This window comes from Notolepis coatsorum, assembly GCF_963971535.1.
Source record: "Notolepis coatsorum genome assembly, chromosome: 12".
NCBI lineage: Eukaryota > Metazoa > Chordata > Actinopteri > Aulopiformes > Paralepididae > Notolepis > Notolepis coatsorum.
Genome location: NC_140176.1, coordinates 45,077,597 through 45,100,922, shown reverse-complemented (window position 1 = coordinate 45,100,922; position 23,326 = coordinate 45,077,597). Strand labels below are relative to the sequence as shown.

The following is a 23,326-nucleotide window of genomic DNA, read 5'->3' as shown; positions in this document are numbered from 1 at the left end:
TTGTTGTACAGCACATGGATTTGGATAAAAGCATCAGCTAAATGACTAAATGCAAATGTAAAAATGAGAACACAGGATATTCACAGGACACATATTGCTCTCTCTCCCCCTCACAGATCTCCATGGGCCAGATGCTGCAGGAGTTCGGGAAGTTCCTGGGCCTCTTTCTGCTCGTGCTCTTCTCCTTCACCATAGGCCTGACGCAGCTGTACGGCAAGGACCAGAAGGACCCGGACAGGAACTCGTCCCAGGACTGCGAGGGCATCTTCTGCCAGCAACAGAGCAACGACGCATTCCACACGTACGGGTCAACCTCGAGCGCTCACCGCTACTACACTGTACCGATGATGTATGATGATGAATATCCAGAATGCGTGTCCACTGTCTAGAGGATGTTAGAAACGGATATAATCGGACTGTCCAAACACAGCTGCCCCACGTAGACATCTCGCTCAAGCGCTTGTAAATATCCCCGGTTTAGAATCTGTGAACTACTGTATTGTTTTTTTTTGCCTGTCTCTCTCTCCCATCCCCCAATTTAGTCGTTATGCCAATTCCTTTCCTGGACGTTGCGCGCATTTCCCTGTCGGTCTGGGCAGGGTGTAGAGACTATCACATGCCCCCTCCGATACATGTGGAGTCACCAGCCGTTTCTTTTTACCTGACAGTGCGGAGTTTCACTGGGGGAACGTAACGTGTGTGGAGGTTCACGCTATCTCCCCCAGATCCCCTCCCTGCTGGGATCCCCTCCCCGACCAGGACTCACACCCCCACCGGCTTCCCACCTGTGAACACTGCCAATTGTGTTCATAGGGACGACTGACGGCTGGATTCAAACCCAGAGTCTCTGTGGTGGTAGGCGAGTGCTTAGACCTCTACACTACCCAGCCGCACCCACGTGAATGAGGCATCCCCCCCCAGAGGAGATGTCATGTCCAGATGGCTCTGTGAGTGACGTGTGCCCTTCTCTGTCTCTCGCTACAGGTTCATGGGCACCTGCTACGCCCTGTTCTGGTACATCTTCTCGCTGGCACACGTGGCGCTGTTTGTGACGCGCATCAACTACACAGAGGAGCTGCGCTCGTTCGTGGGTGCACTGATCGTGGGCACCTACAACATAGTGGTGGTCATCGTCCTGACCAAGCTGCTGGTCGCCATGCTGCACAAAAGCTTCAGGCAGATTGCGGTAAGTGTTACTGCGCTGGCGTTACACAATGTAGTTAATGGGGGCTCAGGAGGTCGAGCGGTCGTCTGGTAATCGGAAGGTTCCCGGTTCAATTCCCACTCCTCACGGGCAGCGTGTCGAAGTGTCCTTGAGCAAGAAGACACCTCTCAATGAGCAGGTTGGCACCTTGCATGGATGCCTCTGCTGTCGGTGTGTGAATGTGTGAGTGAATGTGTGAAAAATAAATTGTAAAGCGCTTTGGATAAAAGCGGCTATATAAATGCACCATTTAACCATTTTAATGACTTGGGCGTTCTACACGGAGGTTGTGAAATGCAAACTGTTAAGTACCCCAGACTGTTCTGTGTGTCATGTGCAGGTCAAGTTGGTGTAATTGCTCTCGTGTACTGGTTAGATTTTCATTTGTGAGCCTCAGCATAAAAATAACAAGGCTGACGTGTCGTGGTTTCTCTTGCCCCCTGATCAACATATTTTGTACGCTCGCTTTGAACAAGTTACATTTTGGTTCTGTTTGTTATGCCATGTTAAACAGCGTGTCATGCAAAACAGCTGTTCCCTCAAGGAGTCGCCCACAACACATGGTTCATTGTTCTTAGGATCTGTCTAGAATGGACTGCATTTATATAGCAGCTTTTATCCAAAGCGCTTTACACCTCATGCCTCACGTTTACCCACTCACTCACACATTCACACACCGACGGCGGAGGCGGCCATGCAAGGAGCTGACCTGCTCATTGGGAGCAGTTAGGGGTGAAGTTGTTGGTGTTTTTGTTTGAGGACACTTCGACAAGCTGTTGGGAGGAACCTTCCGATGACAAGACGACCGATCTACCTCCTCTGTGACCACCACCCCCTCCTCTAGAGAGGGCTTATACAGTTCATAGCTCATTATCACATTCCAGTATTATTCTAAACAACTGGTTCTCTACAAGGGGTCATTGAGGAGGCACCAGGGTGTCCCCACAGTTTAATTTTACTATTTCATTCACTAGAAGTTGAGCCCATTTATGTCGAGAATATATGAGCGACTACTCTAATCTTAGGTTTCCCTTTCTTCACTGTTACAGTATCTCCCCACCTACAATATTATAGACAGTTATAGAACTCGGGAATAAGTCACATCTTACAACAAATATCTTCTCAGATGGGGATCCCCTGAGACAAATTTGTATTTGATTTGTAATGTGTATCAGTGTGGGGGGGGGGGGTCCTCGGTGTGGATATGTTTTGAGAACCACTGTTCTAAACCACAGAACTTTTAGTAATCTTCCTTTTTTAATTTTGGGAATCAGAATCACGAGGATAAAGAGTGGAAGTTTGCCCGGGCCAAGCTGTGGCTGAGCTACTTCGACGACAAGTGTACCCTGCCTCCTCCGCTCAACGTCCTCCCTTCCCCCAAGACCGTGGTCTACCTGGTGACCAGCATGAGCAAGTGGATCTGTTCACACACCTCCACTGGCAAAGTGAAGAGACAGAACAGCCTCAAGGTGAGGGGAGGGTGTGTGGGGGAGGAGGGGGAGGTCAGTCAGTTCTGCAGGGTTTCATATTTTTGTCTGAGCTGACAAAATAAATGTTGTTTATCTTAACCCTTTCACTACCGCGGCGCACTACAAATGGTTAACCCTTTCACTGCGACAATTTCACTGCCACACGACAAAGGGTTAACCCTTTCACTACCACACTACAGAAGGTTAAACCTTTACTATCACACTACAGATGGTTAACCTTTCACTACCACACTACAGAAGGTTAACCCTTTACTATCACACTACAGACCCGTCTGTAGTGTGATAGTAAATGGTTAACCTTCTGTAGTGTGGTAGTGAAAGGGTTAAGCCTTGTGTGGTGTTCGGGTCTGTGGGGCTGGTTTTCAATGTTTACTAAAAGAGAAATTATAGAAGGAATTTTATTTCAACCTGGGACTCAATGGCACTTGGCTAATTGTCTGTGAAGAACATATAAAAGAACACATTTTCATTGAGTGCAAAAGCAAAAACAAGTAAATATGGTAAGAATGAAACAAAAGGGTCCACTGTGTACCTTCACTGTCGGCCTCCACCTTGTTTCATTTATATAAACTAAATTTATTCCATTCATGTCTTGGATTAAAATTGATTTCTTTATTTTCTTTGATCACAAAAAACAAATAGCACTTTTGTTATGGCACCACACCAGGGTTAAAGGAGAACACCACACCAGGGTTAAAGGAGAACACCACACCAGGGTTAAAGGAGAACACCACACAAGGGTTAAGGGAGAACACCGCACAAGGGTTAAAGGAGAACACCACACAAGGGTTAAAGGAGAACACCACACAACGGTTAAAGGAGAACACCACACAAGGGTTAAAGGAGAACACCACACAAGGGTTAAAGGAGAACACCGCACAAGGGTTAAAGGAGAACACTGCACAAGGGTTAAAGGAGAACACCACACAAGGGTTAAAGGAGAACACCGCACAAGGGTTAAAGGAGAACACCACATAAGGGTTAAAGGAGAACACCACACAAGGGTTAAAGGAGAACACACAAGGGTTAAAGGAGAACACCACACAAGGGTTAAAGGAGAACACCGCACAAGGGTTAAAGGAGAACACAACACAAGGGTTAAAGGAGAACACAACACAAGGGTTAAAGGTAATTCAGGGGCAATTCACCCAAAATAAAATAAAAATTCAAACATATTTTCTCCCTTACCTGGAATGTTATTTATCCATCCAGATCGTTTTGGTGTGATTTGCTTAGTTTTGGAGACATCTACTGTATATACTGAGATATATGCTGATTTATTTTGCACTATAATCTCACACACATCCAAAAACCTTTTGCACACATTCATTTAGTTTGACAGTTGTTGAGAGTAAATTAGTTTGAATATGGCCACCAGTGATCATCTGTGACATTGAATCCCCATTGTATAATATGTTGTTTTAATTACAGCTCCATGAAATTATGTAATAATAAACTTTATTTGTATAGCACCTTTCATAAAAAAATTGCATCTCAAAGTGCTTCACAACAGAAAAAATATGAAGAAAGTATAAAATACATATAAAATCACAGTTTTTTACAGTGCAATAAAATAGTTCTGGATTACTGTTTAACAGTTTAAAGTCATCTTTACCTTCTCTGTTTGGTATCCACAGTTTAAAACCTGACAGTCTTCCCTACTGTTTGATACCCACTTTGACCCTTTCAAATTTCCCACTCAGGGCAAACCTCCCTCTCAGGGCGAATGAATGAATGAATGAATGAATGAATGAATGAATGAATGAATGAATGAATGAATGAATGAATGAATGAATGAATGAATGAATGAATGAATGAATGAATGAATGAAAACTTTATTTAACAGATTGCAGAATGGGTACAATTACAGTACGGCTCAATACACACAATTGTTAAGGGGATGCAGACCAGAGAAAGACGTTTGTCTTGTTTACATCAGGGTCCCCCATTTTCAATTCACATTGACATTTATGACATACACAACATACATGACATTTATGGCATAGGGACATACAGGTATTTAGTACTGATACATTTGTGACATAAACGGTATTCAAATATACAGTACTGTTACCCATAGATCCTGACAGAGTATATACATATGATGGGGAGGGGACTGTACATTAGGAGGGGGTGGGTAGGTGGGAGAGAAATATACATACGGTGGGGAGGAGACTGTACATTTGGAGGGGGTGGGTGGGAGAGAAATATACATACGGCTGGGAGAGAATATATACATGCGGTGGGGAGGAGATTGTCTATTAGGAGGGGGTGGGGGGTTTGGACATTTACGGTGGCCAGTTTCGAATTGCAGCCTCCCGTAGGTGCTCTTTAAGAGCGGTTTTGAATGTGGGTAGGGATTCACATTCCTTTACAGCTTTGGGTAGGGCGTTCCACATTGATGTGGCATAATTGCGACACATGTTTAGTCCCTTGTTTGAGCCAAATCTGGGTTTAACATGATTTGTTGAGCTTCCTCTGGTGTTGTGGTCGTGATATTCACTGACCTTTGGGAAGTATTTTGACATGTACATGGGTACCTTAGTCGTATAGTGTATCTTGTAGACCAGGCCCATTGCAAGTTGCTGTACTCTGTCGTCTACTCTAAGCCATCCTAGGTTGTCAAAGTGGGCAGGGGTGAGGTGGGTTCTAGGGGTAAGGTCAAGTAATAGTCTGACCAGTTTGTTTTGTGATGTTTGTAATCTTGTTTTAGCGCGTTTGAGGTGCTTTGGTACCATGAGGTGCAAGCATAGTCGTAGTACCCTTGAATGAGTGCTCCTGCCAGAGTCTTCAGGGTATTCTTGCTTACCAGAGAGGAGACCCGGTACAAGAATCTAGTTTGTTGGTTGACTTTTTTTATTACATTGGATGCCATTTTGTCACAGGAAAGATTTGCCTCTAGGATGGAACCCAGGTAGGTAATTTCATCTTTCCTTGTGACAATATTGTCACCCACTGTAACTGAGAAGCCGTCGGTCTTGCTGAGTTTGTTATTTGAACCGAAGAGAATGGACTCTGTTTTGCCCATGTGTAATGATAGTTTGTTATCAGCGAGCCATATGCAGATTTTGCCTAGTTCCGAGCTGAGGGTTTTTGCAACCTGCAACTTGTTCTTGTCAGAGACCAGCAGGGCTGAGTCGTCCGCAAACAGGAACAAGTTGCAGTCACAGGCTGACGACATGTCATTTGCATAAATTAGGAACAGTAGCGGTCCTAGTATGCTTCCTTGTGGAACACCACAGCTCACTGTGAGGGGGGGGGGGGTAGAGTACCGTTTACCTCCACCATCTGTTCTCTCCCCTCCAGGTAGGATTGCATCCAGCTCACTGATACACTATCAAAACCAATTGCTTTTAGCTTGTCAATCAGAATGGAGTGATTGACAGTGTCAAAGGCCTTTTGTAGGTCCAGCATGACCATGCCGCAGTATTTGCCCGCGTCCACCTCTTGTTTGATGTGGTCGTTCAAATAGAGAAGGCATTGGAGTGGGACGTTCTGAAGCCAGATTGGAATTCGTAGATTAGATTTTTTTCCGCCAGGTACTTTTCTACCTGTTCGTAGACTATTTTCTCCATGACTTTCGAGATGGAGGTAAGAATAGAAACAGGGCGGTAGTTGCCTGGGTCTAATTTGCTGCCATTTTTGTGCAGAGAGGTCACTCTCGCAATTTTGAAGTCCTTGGGGACGTGTCCCTGTTTTATGGAGAGTTTTATTATGTGTATGATGACTGGGGTGATGGCGGCTGCTGAGTCTCTGAGGAATTTGGAGGGGATGTTGTCATGGCCAGTGGCCTTGTTAGGTTGGAGGGTGCTAAATTTTTTGAGCACCTCATCGGTTGTTACCATTATTAGTTTGAAGTCGTCTTTGCGGACCCCTAGGTTTTTGTAGTATGCTACTATGTGTTCTACCCCATAATGCCCTGAGTGGGAGGGTAGTTTGTTTACCAGTGTTGTGGCTATGTTTGTGAAGAAGATGTTAAAGTAATTTTCTACATCCAGCTTGTCTGTGATGAGCGTAGGGCTGGGCGATAAAACGGTAACGATAACTATTGCGATAAATTATTTCCTCGAAATAAACATGAAACGTGGTCGCAAAGTTTCGAGATATCGATTTTCCAAGCTTGGATATCAGCACACGCACTAACAACCAATCAGTGAAGGAGATGGCGACAGCGAAGGAGACCCGCGGTGCACCTCTGGGTAGTAAACAAGGCTGGCTAGGATCATTAGCTTTCACGCCGCTATTTTATAGTTTACGTGCGGAGTGGGTGTGTGGCGTGAATTCTGAGGGTAACGGTTAGAGTAGTGTGGGCCGCGTGTTGTCCGTCTTTATGTTTATGTTTGAGAATCTGGTTTTAAGTTTTTTACTGCAGCCTAGTTGATTATTGAGTCATTTCCAAAGTTCACGTGGTTTGTTTTTGTTTTCCTCAGTTTTATCATTGATGAAATTTCTTTTTGCGGTTTTGATCATGGTGTTTACATCATTTCTTAGTCTGTTTCTTTGCATTTTTAGTTCAACCACGTGGGCTTGGAGTTCACTGTTTGAGCTTTTGGAAAGCTTTGTCTGACTTTTATGAAGTTCAGAGCATTTTTTGTCTCTGGTTTTCATAGCGGCCAGTATTTCAGTGTGCATCCATGGCTCAGCGCGATTTTTAACCTTGGTGGCGCAGTTCTAGGCTTGGGTCCCCCACAGTTTTAAAAACCTGACAGTCTTTCTTCCTGCTTGATACTCACACAGTTCGATACCTGACAGTTTAGAACCTGTAATAAAAGAGTAAAATAGAATGGAAAAAGTTAAATTGTGTAATCAGTACAATCAGCAGCAGTGTATTAAAAGGCTATGGTGAAGAGGTACGTTTTTAGCTTATTTAGCTTCCCTAATGTCCATAGGTAGTGTGTTCCATAACTTTGGTGCATAGTTTGTCAAGGCTGCATCCCCGATTCTCTTTAGGCTGTGGTTTGGGACCTTCAATAGACCAGTAGTAGATATTCTAGAAGTAGTAGCAATATTCTAGAAGGCACATCGTTGACTAGAGAATTTGCAATGTAGCTTGGTCCTGTTCCATTTAGTGCTTTGTATATAAGGAGGAGGACCTTGAAATAGATTCTAAATGTTACCGGAAGCCAGTGCAAGGTAGCTAATACTGGACTAATGTGGTATCTCCTCTTGGTTCTAGTTAGTAGCCTAGCTGCCGAGTTTTGAATGAGTTGGAGTCGTTCTGTGTTTTTTTGGGAGGCCGGTGAGGAGTGCATTACAGTAGTCAAGTCGGCTTGAGATAAAAGCATGGATCAGTTTTTCAGCGTCTTTTTGATTTATAAACGGCCGTACCTTAGCTATGTTTCTAAGTGGAAGAATAATGTTTTTGTCACCTTGTTGATGTGTGATTTAAAGCTTAGGTCTGAGTCTATTATAACACCAAGACTTGTAACTTCGGGTTTGATCCATGGAGTAAGTTGCCCCATATTGCTTATTGCATATTGGATTTCAGTTTTGTCCTCATTTAATTTGAGGAAGTTGTTCGTCATCCATTTGTTTATTGCTAAGAGACAGGTGGAAATGGAGTTAATAGCTGTGTGATTATTTGGTTCAGTGGAGATGTACAATTGTGTGTCATCTGCGTAACTATGGAAAGATACATTGTGGTTTCTAATGATGTCTCCAAGTGGCAGCATGTATAGTGAGAATAATAATGGACCAAGGCAGCTCCCATGTGGAACTCCGAAGTGGGTGTCATGTAAAAGAATGATCTCCAAGCCTGACGTAATATTTTCTCCCTTTGATATATGTTCTGAACCAGTTTAATACATACTCAGAAAGACCAACTACCTTCTCTAGACGATTTATTAGGATATCATGGTCGATCGTGTCAAACGCTTATTCTGAGGTCATTCATTATTTTAGTAAGAGCAGTTTCAGTGCTATGGTGCGTTCTGAAGCCTGATTGAAATTCCTCCATGATGTTGTTTTCTTTGAGAAAGGAGTTTATTTGTATTGAGAAAACATTTTCAAGTATCTTGCTGATGAATGGGAGGTTGGATATCGGCCAGTACATAGTTTGGGTTTCTTTATGTAGATGAAGAAATAGGAATCCCTTGTATTATAGGGAACTGCTATCTTATCACATCAATGAGCTGTAATTAACACAGGGATCCAATGTCCCTAATTTATTATCAATAACTTGTCAAACTAAATGAATGTGTGCAAAAACACGTGTCCAAAACCGTTTTGGGATGTGTGTGTGAGATTATGTGCAAAATAAATCAGCATAATTTTAACAGCTGTGCATTAAATTCAGTGATCGACCCCCAAGTTCAGTCTTGAACCTAGATTGATCTTGTGACTCAGAGACAGTTCGCCTTGACGCGGAACTGAACCCTTTCCTCTTCTTCCCTCTCCGTCACCAGGAGTGGAGGAACCTGAAGCAGAAGCGGGACGAGAACTACCAGAAGATCATGTGCTGCCTGGTGCACCGCTACCTGACCTCCACGCGGCAGAAGATGCAGAGCACGGACCAGGCTACAGTGGAGAACCTCAACGACCTGCGCCAGGACCTCTCCAAGTTCCGCAACGAGATGAGGGACCTGCTCGGCTTCCGGACCTCCAAGTACGCCATGTTCTACCCGCGAAGCTAAAGGACTCGACCCTCCCCCACCCCGCCGCCACGATACCCCTCTAATCCCACCTCTTTCCTACTAGTGCCCCGTGCATAGAACTAAAAGAAACAAAAACACCTGCTTCTCCACCGTCTGGGACGCTAGCTGACCCCGAGCATGTTGCAGAAACTCTGTTGCAGAGACTTTTTAGACCTGGAACTTAACTGGAAATATATATACTCTGCACCAAAGCCTCCAGACCAGGGCCCCCTATGTATTATTCACTCATCCAACTTGTTTTGTAAGAAAAAAGGAAAGAAAAAAAAAAAGGAAATGTTAATTCTTTTCAGCGAAGATTATTCTAATAAAGGTTTATTCAAAATCTGCCCTGCTCCCTCTCTATCTGTCTCTCTCTTTCTCTTTCTTTCTTATGCATTGGAGGTAGAAGGAGCTGAATGTTTTATCAGACATTTGTAATTGGTTGCAGGAAACTAATATTTCTTTGGCCAGATGGATACAAAAGGGAATAACTCCCCAGACAAAAGTGTAGCCAACTGTTCAGGCCCACTGGTCCAACCCATGTGAGTTACATCACACACCTGACCCAGTCTCGTGCTAAGTAGAGCAAAACAGCCCTGGCTGCTTTAGTAGGCCAACTGTAAAATGGGCTTTCAGGCATTGTTATTGTCAGATATTGTTGTTCTGAGAGGAAGGGTCTTTGTCGGAAGGAAGGATAGACGGACAAAACCCTGTTTGTTTGGGTTAAACCGCAAGGGAAAAAAGGAAAATGTTATTTGGGTCTTTATTTGGGCAGATGAGAACAATTAAAATATAAATAACATTTACAGACGTTGTCATATGAAAATACTTTACACCATTGATTTCATATCTCTAGTTTTAAAAACAATGAAGCAAACAAAACCTAAGCAGACAGAAAGTAAGCTACCGGTAAGTGGATTGGGCTGCTTTGCATATATTTCACAATAAAAAAGAAATGCTTTGGCTACAAGGGCCTTATTGTTACACATAAATTCAGCATGATTTCAAAAGAATGCTATATATTAACTATTGCACTTGGTATCACCACATATAATACTTCCCACATCTTGTGTTCATTCAAAGTGAACATAGATATTAAAGGTGCTGTAAGCGGTATTTTCTTAAATAAGTTAAAATAAGTGGTCTACATGTTAAAATAATAGCTCTACATTCTGACAGCCAACACTGATATAGAGTGTTTGGTCAGTAACATGGGTTTCCCAGTCCCTCCACTCCACTCCCCAAAAACAAATATGTGCTTGAAACAATTTATGACATCAACACTTAATATAATCTGCCAGTGCAGTAAGCAAATTTGACTTGGCAAGATTTATTGAAATAAGTTAAAATATCTAGGGTTCTCTCTCCCGATTGGATAAAGTGGGAAGGGATACCAGAACATTTATTTTCTGTTTACTGTAGAACAGAGGGACTGGGAGACCCATGTTACTGAGCAAACACTCTATCAGTGATGGCTGTTGTAATGTAGAGATATTTAACACTTATTTTAACAACAACAAAAAACACTTACAGCACCTTTAAGGGCAGTTTGTAAACACTTTCATCAAAACTACAACAAACCCAGCATTATTTTGTTCCTGTAACAAAGGCTCAATGTTTTGTTGATCAGGCCACACTTGTGAATATAAATGCTACCCTGCCAAACTCACAGCTCAGCTTTCCTGCACAATATGCAGAATATATACTCGAACACACTCGCTCCTCACGCCGCACTCTGCACACTCAGCTCGGAAGAAAAGAGGAGAATAAAAACAATATGATTATGGGAACTGGGAGCAGAAAACGGGAGTATACAGTGTTGTCATGGAACGCCATGGATGGGTTGATGACGCATGCTCAGGAAAACAATTCAAATATTCCAGTCAGTTCCTTTTATGCAAAACGTGTGAATAAAGTACAGCTACCCTGTGCATACAAACCCCCAACTGACCTATCTCGGAGGATCAAGAAAGGAGGGCAGGGTTTGAGATAGGTCAATTCTTGCCACCTATGGTATGACCTTTACTGAGAACACTGCACTTATTTTTCTTGCTTCAAAGTAGGGCTTGAACAATGGGGTTAAAACATTTATTTTTGTGGGGGTCTGTACTTATGTCTGTAGACCATTTGTAGGCCAGGGCATCTCTGTAGCCCCACAGCACTGACTATACTTTAGAATGGCATTCACCTGTATGACATATTGCAACCTTCCACAATGTGGATATTGCACTAAGGTCACATCGTTTTTCAATAAAGATTTTGATGAATTATTCAGCCCTACTTCAAAGTGTCAAGGTCTAAAGATGATCAGGTATAACTCTGTGACAAACAAAACAATCCTGTTTCCTTAACAACAACACAACAACAACATGGAAGGTCCCAACAGCCATGGGATCAGCACTAGGAGCAGAACTCAGGAACACCGCTGCTGTAGAAAGCTGATCCAAGGACAGCCCCCACGAGTTGTTTACTTCCAACAAACGGCAACTCACAACCTTGTGATTTATAGACCTTGCAGGACTCTGGGGTGACGGGAACAGGCTGGGTAGAGTCAACGTGAAGTGAAACAGACGAGGTCCTTCCCAGCGGAGAGGGCGGGAGGGAGGAGGGGAGGGGGAGGGTGGCCTCAGCAGCGCTTGTTCTTCAGAACGTTGAGGCTCTTCTGGTTCTTGGTCTTGAAGGCCATGACAAAGTGGTGGGGGGCGATCTTCCCCTTGCCCTCCTCGTCCACGTGGCCCATGATGACGTAGTTCAAGCCTGGTGAGGTCACACACAAAGAGCCTGAATGCAGTGGCGGCGGAACGGCAGAGACATTCAGGAAGGGCCACATATCAGCAACTCTGACGCAACGGCCGTGTCTGTATTCCATCATGTTTATATATGCACAGTCATATAAACATAGTCTGGATTCATAACACGATTCAGCGACTCAGTCTGGACAGTGAGTTTGGCCACTTACGTCGCGCCTCGTGGTACGAGAGCAGTGGCGGGAGGCAAACTCAGAGCCGTGAGTGCCACACAAACCTGCTGCGCACATACTGGACCTGGGAACTGCTTACTTTTCCATCATCTCACACATGACACTCAATTTATTGATTAGGGCTGGGCAACATATCGATCAGGGTTTCCGTTAGCAATTACCGAAAAGAATATGTGTTGAAGTCATATTTAAATCTCTCTGGTCATAATGTCCTGTGGTAATAATTCCTGCCTGCTTGATCCCCGTTTCCTGTGTGTCAGCAGAGAGGGGGGGGGGGGGCTGTCCATGGTGATTCAGATTCAGATTCCTTTATTGTCACTTATTTATTTACAGCAAGAAGAGTGAACATCTATTTATTGTGGTCCCTCGACCATAGCAGCTTCCAATAATAAAAATACAACAAACTTAGCATAGAATAAAATAAGATGACTGAAATAAAGATTACTATATACAGTTCTAAAAAGTGTGCAGTGCAATACAATAGATTTAGCATAGAATAAAATAAGATGACTAAAATAAAGATATATACAGTTCTAAAAAAGATCAGGATGTAGATATTCTACTATATAACATTTAAATAACAAAATGGCTATGTACAGTTCCAAAAAAACACAGTGCTGTTGCTGGACAGAGAAGCTACTTCTCTGTTTATTTAACTCCACTCCCATCGATAGATTCCCTCGTCCCTGAAGTGTCAGACTAGCTTAGCCATAATATTGTTGACGGAAGCCTCAGACTGTCGCCTCTGTAGCATAAATAGAGGGACTCTCTGAGCTCGTGTCTGTGTAGACAGTGTCTCTCCATTTATTTAACCTGACTCAACAACAACACAAGCAACAGTCTGAGTCTTCAGTCAACAACATTATGGCTAAATCGGACACTCTGACTTTGGGGACGAGTCGCCCACGTGGGTCTATTGCTGAAGGGACTTATTTGATTTGGAATATAATGTATATGAGGTAGCCTACTTTTCAATAAAGAACATCATACATCTACATGCCTTGATGGTGTCATTCTATAGCCTATCAATTGTTTCTAAGCTCAACAAACACAGATCATATTTGAGCGGAGGTTCTCCCATTTGTCCAGAGACATTGAAAACGCCCAGGACACACGTGGACCGGCATCGAAACGGAAACCCTGAGATAGTTATCGACTGCATCATGGGTTTTGGTTAGATATAATGAATCACGATACACAATTTTGTTGTCTAGATTAAAGGGGAACTTCACAGAAAAAATTACTGAGATTAATTTTGCACATAATCTCACACATATCCCAAGACTCCAAACTGTTTTGCTGTTTTCCCTGTGATGTCATAAGAGGACACTGCATCCTTGTGTTCTTTTAGTCACAGCTCAATGAAATCATGTAGATGAAATAATTGTAATCTCTATTGCAATCCTTGCAATTTTTTCATCTACATAATTTTATTGAGCTGTAACACAACACAAAGATTCAGTGTCCTCTGATGACATCACAGTAGGAGATATTCAAACTCATTACCTCTCAATAACTGTCAAACTAAATTAATGTGTACAAAACAGTGTAGAGCCTTGGGATATGTGTGAGATTATGTGCCAAATAAATTGCCGTTGTTTTGCACCTTTAAGTACACAGAGGTGTTCCATGTGGGCAGGAATGCCCCTTAATGCTAAAAAGCAAACATTACGTTTGAGAGTGGGAAATTACAGTTTCAGTCCAACATGACAATCATTGGTCCTCATTCTCGAATGTGTTCCTAAGTACCTTTGTAAATATCTTGGCAAAGATTGCGTACCAACAGATTTACGAAAATCCCTATGTGGCCAAAATCTTGGCATTTGGGTTCCCATGAATGAAATATGTCACTCATTCTTAAACTGAAATGCGCGTTCTCGTTCATTGAATTTGCATACAGACACGCCCCGCCAGCTCCTTATAAGGCGAATGAGGCGTGTTCAAAACGGCGAGGGCCGTATGCAAAACAGCAGAGGTTTGGCATTGCACTGCACCATGCTGATCCATTGTACAGGTAGCGAGGAAGCGATTTGCAACTTATCTCAAAATGAGATTAGATTAAAATGTGTTGTTATTATACAGCACAAGTAAAATAGACCATCCAACCAGAGTGGATAAATAAATGCACGGAGAAACGGCTTAGTGAGGCAGCATCAGCGCGCGAGCACACGTACTGTATACGTGTGAAATTAATCGTTCCAGCAAAGTAGACTTCTATTATTCTAATGACTTGTTTTATTAGGTATTATAGTAGTATGTCCTACTGTAGAATATGACATATTAGCATGACATCTCATTTAGTAATGTCAATACTGAACGACTTAAGTAATTATAATAAATACAACAATTACGTTTTGCATTTATAGTCATGACTCAATGAGGAATCTGAGCATTACACACACACACACACACTCACCTGCTGCATAACCCAATTGCACAATAAAGTGGAATAGACTTATTAAGAATAGATTAATGAATTCCATATAAATCTCTAGCTCATTAACGATGCAGCAGATATTGTGAGGATACTGGGATACTGTACACACACGCGCATGCTCCATAGCATGACAGCAATTTGCGACTCCAAATGATAATAATAATCTTTTATATAATCTCCCAAAATGAGATTAAATTAGATTAAAATGTATTGTAATTTTACAGCACAAGTACAATACAACATCCAACCAAAGTGCAAATGTAACAGTAAAGTGCAACAGTAATATACAATCAAGCCGTTTCTACACTGGCTCTAGATGTGTGCAAGCAATGTAAGAAATAAATAAAACCAACAATAAATAATATCATAAGAACAAGACGGTATATGGAATATTAATAGTCTATTCCACTATAGCTATATCTGCAGCGATCGGGTTAGTTCTTATTTATTTATTTATTTTCTGACATGGTTCGTTGAGTCATGATTATACGTAAAATGTGATTGTTAATGATACAAATATTGTCGTATTTATTATCATTATAATGATTTCATTCCGCAGATGTCTGAAGTGACGGCAATCCCCAATGACTTGTCCCAGAGAAAGCTGTTCCAAACTCGGGTGCACGCCAATACATTGAGACATAGTTGTATTTATTATCATTATATAGAGCTGTAGAGCCATGTCAAGAGCCAGTCGTTCAGTATTGACATTACTAAATGAGATGTCATGCTAATATGTCATGTTCTACAGTAGGACTTACTACTATAATAGCTAATAAAACAAGTCATTAGAATAATAGAAACCTATTGGAACAATTAATTTCACACGTATACAGTACGTATGTGTGTGCTGTGCTGAGGCTGCTTCACTAAGCCATTTCTCCAGACATTTATTTAGTTTAGGAATAGAAATACATAAAACCAACAATAAATAATATCATAGAGAAGAAGCCAGTATAAGGCATATTAATACAGTATATTCCACTATACAGTAGCTATATCCACGGCGATCGGTTTAGTTCTTATTTATGTAGTTTGCAGTGTGTGTGTGTAATGCTCACGATGCCTCATTGAGTCAGGACTATAAATGCAAAATGTAATTATTAATGATACAAATATTGTTGTATTAATTATCATTATAATTATTTAATTCCACGGATGTCTGTAGTATCGGCAATCCCCAATGACTTGTCCCAGATAAAGCTGTTGAAACCACGGGCACACACCGGTCTGTCCGACTTACGACTACCTTTTCGAGTTCGTAAATCCTACATAAATCCTACAAAGAATTTACAATACGAAGCCGTTCGAGAATGCCGAATAAGTACGTAAATCAAGTTACGAAGGAATTCCTTGGTAACTTTTACGTACTGTATGTCCGTTCGAGAATGAGGACCATTGATTGGATAATCTAGCATGCAATTGACCTATCTCAAACCCGCCCTCTTTTCTTGAGCCTCCAATCACAACTGTTGCTTCCCTCTGAGAAACAAAGTTAACAGCACAAAGTTAGCTGAATTTGTCTGAGAGAACAGTTGTGATTGGAGGATCAAGAAAAGAGGGCAGGGCTTGAGATAGGTACATTTTTGTCAAAACCAAAGCAGACTTTCCTATTATCGTGATCCCCACCCCCATATTGCCCAGCCGTACGTATTATTCCATTTTCATGTGTGTGTGTGTGTGTGTGTGTGTGTGTGTGTGTGTGTGTGTGTGTGTGTGTGTGTGTGTGTGTGTGTGTGTGTGTGTGTGTGTCTCTCTGTGTGTGTGTGTGTGTGTGTGCGTGTGTGTGCGTGTGCGTGTGTGCGTGCGTGTGTGTGTGTGTGTACTCACCTCGTCTGATAAACGGGCACTTCTTGCACAGTATGACAATCTTGGTGCTCATGGTTTTGCCCGCCTGCTGGATGGTCAGGTCACCCTCTTTGTACACCATGAGGATAGCGATGGTGGCGTACATGCTGCCTCCTCGCATCACCGCTGTGATGACCGTCCCGGTGATTACTGTCACAGACACAAGAGGTTTGTAGAGAGATATGACTGACATTCGTTACACCGACTATATACACTCCTGGACTAAACAGCTCTCTCTTCTGCATTATTCCACTCACACACATGCAAGCACATTAGGTGTGATGTGTAACAGATGATGTGTTGTTGACAGACATGATGTAACAGATGATGTGTTGTTAACAGGTGTGATGTAACAGATGATGTGTTAACAGGCGTGATGTAACAGATGATGTGTTGTTAACAGACATGATGTAACAGATGATGTGTTAATAGGTGTGATGTAACAGATGATGTGTTGTTAACAGGTGTGATGTAACAGATGATGTGTTAACAGGCGTGATGTAACAGATGATGTGTTGTTAACAGACATGATGTAACAGATGATGTGTTGTTAACAGACATGATGTAACAGATGATGTGTTAACAGGCGTGATGTAACAGATGATGTGTTGTTAACAGACATGATGTAACAGATGATGTGTTGTTAACAGACATGATGTAACAGATGATGTGTTGACAGGTGTGATGTAACAGATGATGTGTTAACAGGTGTGATGTAACAGATGATGTGTTAACAGGTGTGATGTAACAGATGACATGGTGTTGACAGGTGTGATGTAACAGATGATGTGTTAACAGGTGTGATGTAACAGATGATGTGTTGTTAACAGACGTGATGTAACAGATGATGTGTTGACAGGTGTGATGTAACAGATGATGTGTTGACAGGTGTGATGTAACAGATGATGTGTTGACAGGTGTGATGTAACAGATGATGTGTTGTTAACAGGTGTGATGTAACAGATGATGTGTTGTTAACAGGTGTGATGTAACAGATGATGTGTTGTTAACAGGTGTGATGTAACAGATGATGTGTTGTTAACAGGTGTGATGTAACAGATGATGTGTTGTTAACAGGTGTGATGTAACAGATGATGTGTTGACAGGTGTGATGTAACAGATGATGTGTTGTTAACAGGTGTGATGTAACAGATGATGTGTTGACAGGTGTGATGTAACAGATGATGTGGTGTAGATTCTGCCACTGCGTTACACAAGCCACGTTTTCCACATCTAGCACCGAATCACTTGACTTTCCTCATTTCCTCACTGCAGATCCAAAGTGGAGTCTTTGAAATGTCTAATCTAATGCATTGGGTAAACATCTCCTCGAGGGAAACACATCACAGAGCAGGAAAGTAGCAAGCGGAGGCCAAGGGGCTGAATCGACACGTTCATCTACCAACAGCTAGTCAGAAGCTCTGTGTGTGTGTGTGTGTGTGTGTATGTGTGTGTGTGTGTGTGTGTGTGTGTGTGTGTGTGTGTGTGTGTGTGTGTGTGTGTGTGTGTGTGTGTGTGTGTGTGTGTTTACTCTTGGGGGGGGACTGTGTCCTACACACCATCTAACAGGTTCTCAAGGAAGCTTTTCAGACTAGTCAGAAGACTAAAGGTAGTGTCATGACTGAGACTGTAAAGACAGCCTTGTTTAGGACAGGGGAAAAAAATGCACTTTAAAGGAAAAAAACATAACTGGATGTTTTTGTATAGTATAGTTAGTTAGTATAGCATAGTGACATATAGTATAACTGTATATTGTATAGTAGTGTACATAGGACTCATTACCTTTTAATTTGTAAGCTTAGCATTGTAATTTTATTTTATCTTAGTACTTTTATCATGTCTATTTTATTATCTATTCTATTTTATTCTATTATTATTTGTATTTTTTCCACAATCGAAGCGAGCATGGCCACCTTCATTTCACTATATGTCTTGTATGTGATGAATAAACCTCTTGAATTTTGAATCTAAAGAAATAACATGCACACACCGCCGTGCTCTCTTTTGTGGCGCAGGGAGACCGTTAGTTCCCCCGGAATCACAAGTATTTATAGAAAAGTACATTCCTGCTCACAGGCAACACCTCTGTATACTTAACCCTTCCACTACCACACTACAAAGGGTTAACCCTTTCACTACCACACTATAGAAGTATATTCTTCATCTAATACTATTCATTTTGATATTGATATTGAGAGTAAATGAGTTTGAATATGGCCACCGGTGATGAAGATATAGACATAGAATATGGCCAGCAGCCAGCTCCATGAAATTATGTAGATGAAAAAATAGCAATACATACAATGCACTTATAGGGACTGCTAGCTTATCATTTCATTGAGCTGTAATTAACACAACACAAGGATTTGTCTCAGATGACATCATTGGTGGCCATATTCAGACTAATTTACTCTCAATAACTTGTCGAATTGTTTTGTTGTTTTATTGTGGATCCCCATTAGTCTACACCAAAGTGAGACTACTCTTCCTGGGGTCCAAACATTTAAAATACAAACACAAAAAAAAAGTAAAATAAAAATATAAAACCACAAACATTGAAGTACTCAAGAAAATATCACAACAAACAAAACAAGTGAATCAATGTGTGCAAACGATGATACGGTAGTTCAAGCAATCATTAAATTGACATGTTATAGTTTAAAATCAGTGCTTCTAATAGTAAAAACAGCAACCATCCACAACAACACACAAACAAAAAGAAACATAAGACATTTAAAGCATGAGCTCAAGTACACAAATAATGACTATTTGGTGTCATGATTACAGTTCTGGCCCGGTTTTAACCTGCTGTAGAAAACGTTTAAAAATCCTGAATCTGCTTTGAACTGGCAGGTAGGGAATTCCGGAGGGCTGTGCCTTTAATTGAGAATGCAGTTTCTACATGCTTCTAAATTCTACAGTTTCCTTCTGATGTACTTTGGGTGTTAGTGGTGGTATAGTGAAGTTAGTGGCCTGCTAATGCTAGGATGGCCTGGTTTCTTAAACTATGGGTCGGGACCTAAATTGGGTTTGTGGACCTTCTTCTGGTGGGTGACAACAGAAGTAATATGTCATGTGTTTACATGAAACTGGGTCCAACAATTTGGATCCCTGACTTGAAAGGTTTAAGAAACCCATTGTTAATAATAGTGTTGAAGGGGTCAGGTAGGGGGGTTAGGTAGGGGGGTCAGGTAGGGTTTGTCAGGTAGGGATGTCAGGTAGGGTAGGTGTGAGGTTTTGCCCGCTGCTCACTACCTTTTCTCTGTCTTCTTTAAGCCTACTGTTAGGAATTCCCTACTCACTCTCTCTAGCCCCCACCCTCTCGTTCCTTACCCTTAGTGGCCACACCTGTTTGATATTCTATTATCTCTCGCACCTGTGTTGGCAGGCTAATTAGTCCCCCTGTGGGCTTTAAATACCAGGGCGCTTCCCCTCGTTTTGGCGTGGGGTCGTGTTGTATTCATGCTGAGTCATATTCTCTAACATCTAGACTCTTTCGGGAGATCCTCTGGTCTACCAATGCTGTAAGATGGATGCTCTCCAGTCACCAGCGCGCAACGCGCATCTTCAAGGGCCTTGGCCACCTGTCGCCGTTTGCCTGGAGGGAGACATTGTACTGCGCTCTCTAATTCTCTACGGGAGGTATTCCAGTGTTCCACTCCAGACCAGCGCGCCAGATGCGCTCAAGCCTTCGCCACCTGCCGCCGTTTGCCTGGAGGGAGACACTGTACTGCGCTCTCTAATCCTCTACGGGAGGTATTCCAGTGTTCCACTTCAGACCTTCGAGCTTGGCACGCTCCTCCGTACCAGCGCACAGACGCGCATCTTCCAGACCTTCGAGCTTGGCACGCTCCTCCGTACCAGCGCACTGACGCGCATCTTCCAGACCTTCGAGCTTGGCACGCTCCTCCGTACCAGCGCACAGACGCGCATCTTCCAGACCTTCGAGCTTGGCACGCTCTCCAGACCTCAGCGCGCCGACGCGCATCTTCCAGACCTTCGTGCTTGGCACACTCCTCCTCGCAGACGCACCCCGATGCGTCTCCCTGTTCCGACGCGCACACCAAGGTGTGGCGCGCACTCTGTTCCTCGGCTCCGACAGTGGCTACCCGGTGGACGACATCCTCGCCACCGCCACTGTTCCAGCTCCCTGTTCCGACGCGCACACCAAGGTGTGGCGCGCACTCTGTTCCTCGGCTCCGACAGCGGCTACCCGGTGGACGATGCCCTCGTCACCGCCACTGTTCCAGCTCCCTGTTCCGACGCGCACACCAAGGTGTGGCGCGCACTCTGTTCCTCGGCTCCGACAGTGGCTACCCGGTGGACGACATCCTCGCCACCGCCACTGTTCAGCTCCCTGTTCCGACGCGCACACCAAGGTGTGGCGCGCACTCTGTTCCTCGGCTCCGACAGCGGCTACCCGGTGGACGATGCCCTCGTCACCGCCACTGTTCCAGCACTCTGTTCCTCGGCTCCGACAGCGGCTACCCGGTGGACGATGCCCTCGTCACCGCCGTTGTTCCAGCACTCTGTTCCTCGGCTCCGACAGCGGCTACCCGGTGGACGACGCCCTCGCCACCGCCGCTGTCCCAGCGCTCTGTTCCTCGGCTCGGACAGCCAGCCACCCGGTGGCGATGCCCCCGTTCCCGTTGCTGTCCCTGTACCTTTACGCATACGCCTGGGTGAGTTTTGATTGTGATGTCACTCACTCAGCGTAGTGCCCTTGCCCCCGTTCCCGTTGCTGTCCCTGTACCTTTACGCATACGCCTGGGTGAGTTTTGATTGTGATGTCACTCACTCAGCGTAGTGCCCTTGCCCCCGTTCCCGCTGCTGTCCCTGTACCTTTACGCATACGCCTGGGTGAGTTTTGATTGTGATGTCACTCACTCAGCGTAGTGCCCTTGCCCCCGTTCCCGCTGCAGTCCCTGTACCTTTACGCATACGTCTGGGTGAGTTTTGATTGTGATGTCACTCACTCAGCGTAATGCCCCTTGCCCTCGTCCCGCTGCTGTTCCCCAGCGTATTGCCTCCCTTAGTTCTCACTTAGTTATTTGTTTGGACATTTCATCTCCCACTCTGCTTTGTTCTCTCGTGGATATTATTTTGGACATTCCATCTCCCACTGTGTGTTTGTTCACACGAAGATAGTATTTACTTTGTTACTTTGTTATTTGGACTGTTCTGCATCTGCTCTGTTTTTTCCCTTTGAATATTAACCCTCTCCTCTGTTCTGCAGAGCGGCCCAGATGTTTTCCCACCAGTCCCCAGTTCCTCCCTGTCCCCAGCCCGCCTCCGCGGGTCTCTGTTCCCTCTGTCACCAGAACCTGGCCCTCTGTTCCCCAGAACCTGTTCCCTATGTTCCCCAGTACCTGTCCCTCTATCCCTTGTTCTCCTAGTCCCTAGTCCTCTATCCCTAGCTCTCCTAGTCCCTAGTCCTCTGTCCCAAGGCGTTCCCTTAACCTTCCCAAGGCGTTCCCTTAACCTTCCCAAGGCGTTCCCTTAACCTTCCCAAGGCGTTCCCTTAACCTTCCCTTAGGCGTTCCCTTTACCTTCCCATAGTGTTCCTTTTTCCTGCCCGCCTCTTAAAGGCACTTTACCTTCCCCTCTTGTGTTATTCCAGTGTTTTGTGTTTTCTCCCTTAAAGGGACAGTGCCCTTTTTCCCTGTTCTAAATAAATATCTGTTTCTTGGCAAACCATCATACCTGTCTTGTGTTGTGCGATTGGGGTCGGTTACAAACCATAACAGTACGACCCCACCAAATCGACGACCCCAGCCAGCACAGACGGTGTATGTTGAGTTTGCCCTTTTTTTTTCTTGTTCCCTCTAGCTCCCCTGTTAGCCCTGTTAGCTCCCCTGTTAGCTTGTTAGTCTCCCCTCTAGCTCCCCTGTTAGCCCTGTTAGCTTCCCTGTTTGCCCAGTTTAGCTTCCCTGTTAGTCCTGTTTAGCTCCCTTGTTAGCCTGTTACTCCCCTGTTTAGCTTGTTAGTCTCCCCGGTTAGCTCCCCTGTTTGCTTCCCGTTTTGCCCTGTTTGACCCCCCTGTAGCTAGCCATGCCCTGGCAGCTAACCCAGTCCCTCAGCAGAGCCCCTGTCTGCTAGCTTAGCCCCGGCTGCTAGCACAGCCTCTATGTTTATGCAGCCCTTGCTGCTGGCATAGGCCCTGTAGCTAGCCATGCCCTGGCGGCTAACCCAGTTTCCCTCTGCATGGCCTCCACTTTTTTTTGTGTAGTTTATCCCACTGCTAGGACTGCCCTTTCAGCTAGCAAGGTCAGTTTTTCTCACACAGCTAGGACTGTCCTTCCAGCTAGCTTGTGCTCTCATGCTGGTCCAGCCCTGTCTGCCAGCCTAGCTCCGGCAGCTAGCGCAGCCTCTATGTTGATGTAGCAGTACAGCTAGCATAGGCCCTGTAGCTATCAGTGCCCTGGCAGCTACCCTTTCCCTCTGCTAGCCTGGCTCCGGCAGCTTGCGCAGCCTCTATGTTGATGTAGCAGTACAGCTAGCATAGGCCCTGTAGCTATCAGTGCCCTGGCAGCTAACCTTCCCTCTGCTAGCCCTTTCCCGGTGCTTCCATGGTTACCCCTTAGCTACCCTGCTTGCCCCTCAGTTCCTCTAGACCAGTTGCTCTAGACCAGTTCTCTAGACCCAGTTCCTCTAGACCAGTTCCTCTAGACCAGTTCTCTAGACCAGTTCCCTAAACCAGTTCTCTAGACCAGTTCTCTTGCCCAGTTCGCTAGA

The 23,326-nt window shown here is 44.0% G+C and overlaps 2 protein-coding genes across 2 annotated transcripts in view; one reads left to right on the top strand and one right to left on the bottom strand.

The window, feature by feature from the left end:
- trpc1 (transient receptor potential cation channel, subfamily C, member 1) overlaps positions 1-9,326 on the top strand; it is a gene marked incomplete at both ends in the record, with an annotated part of 85,350 nt that extends 76,024 nt beyond the window's left edge. Inside the window, 4 exons of the mRNA XM_084326211.1 lie at positions 117-301; positions 985-1,186; positions 2,479-2,673; positions 9,099-9,326. Coding sequence (XP_084182337.1) covers positions 117-301; positions 985-1,186; positions 2,479-2,673; positions 9,099-9,326 — 810 coding nt within the window. The remainder of the gene's footprint in view (positions 1-116; positions 302-984; positions 1,187-2,478; positions 2,674-9,098) is intronic.
- A 759-nt stretch (positions 9,327-10,085) lies between these two features.
- LOC311238124 (procollagen C-endopeptidase enhancer 2-like) overlaps positions 10,086-23,326 on the bottom strand; it is a 37,622-nt gene continuing 24,381 nt past the window's right edge. The window contains exons 8-9 of the mRNA XM_084326119.1: positions 16,574-16,741; positions 10,086-12,083 (exon numbers count right to left, since the gene is read on the bottom strand). Coding sequence (XP_084182245.1) covers positions 11,953-12,083; positions 16,574-16,741 — 299 coding nt within the window. The 3' untranslated portion in view covers positions 10,086-11,952. The remainder of the gene's footprint in view (positions 12,084-16,573; positions 16,742-23,326) is intronic.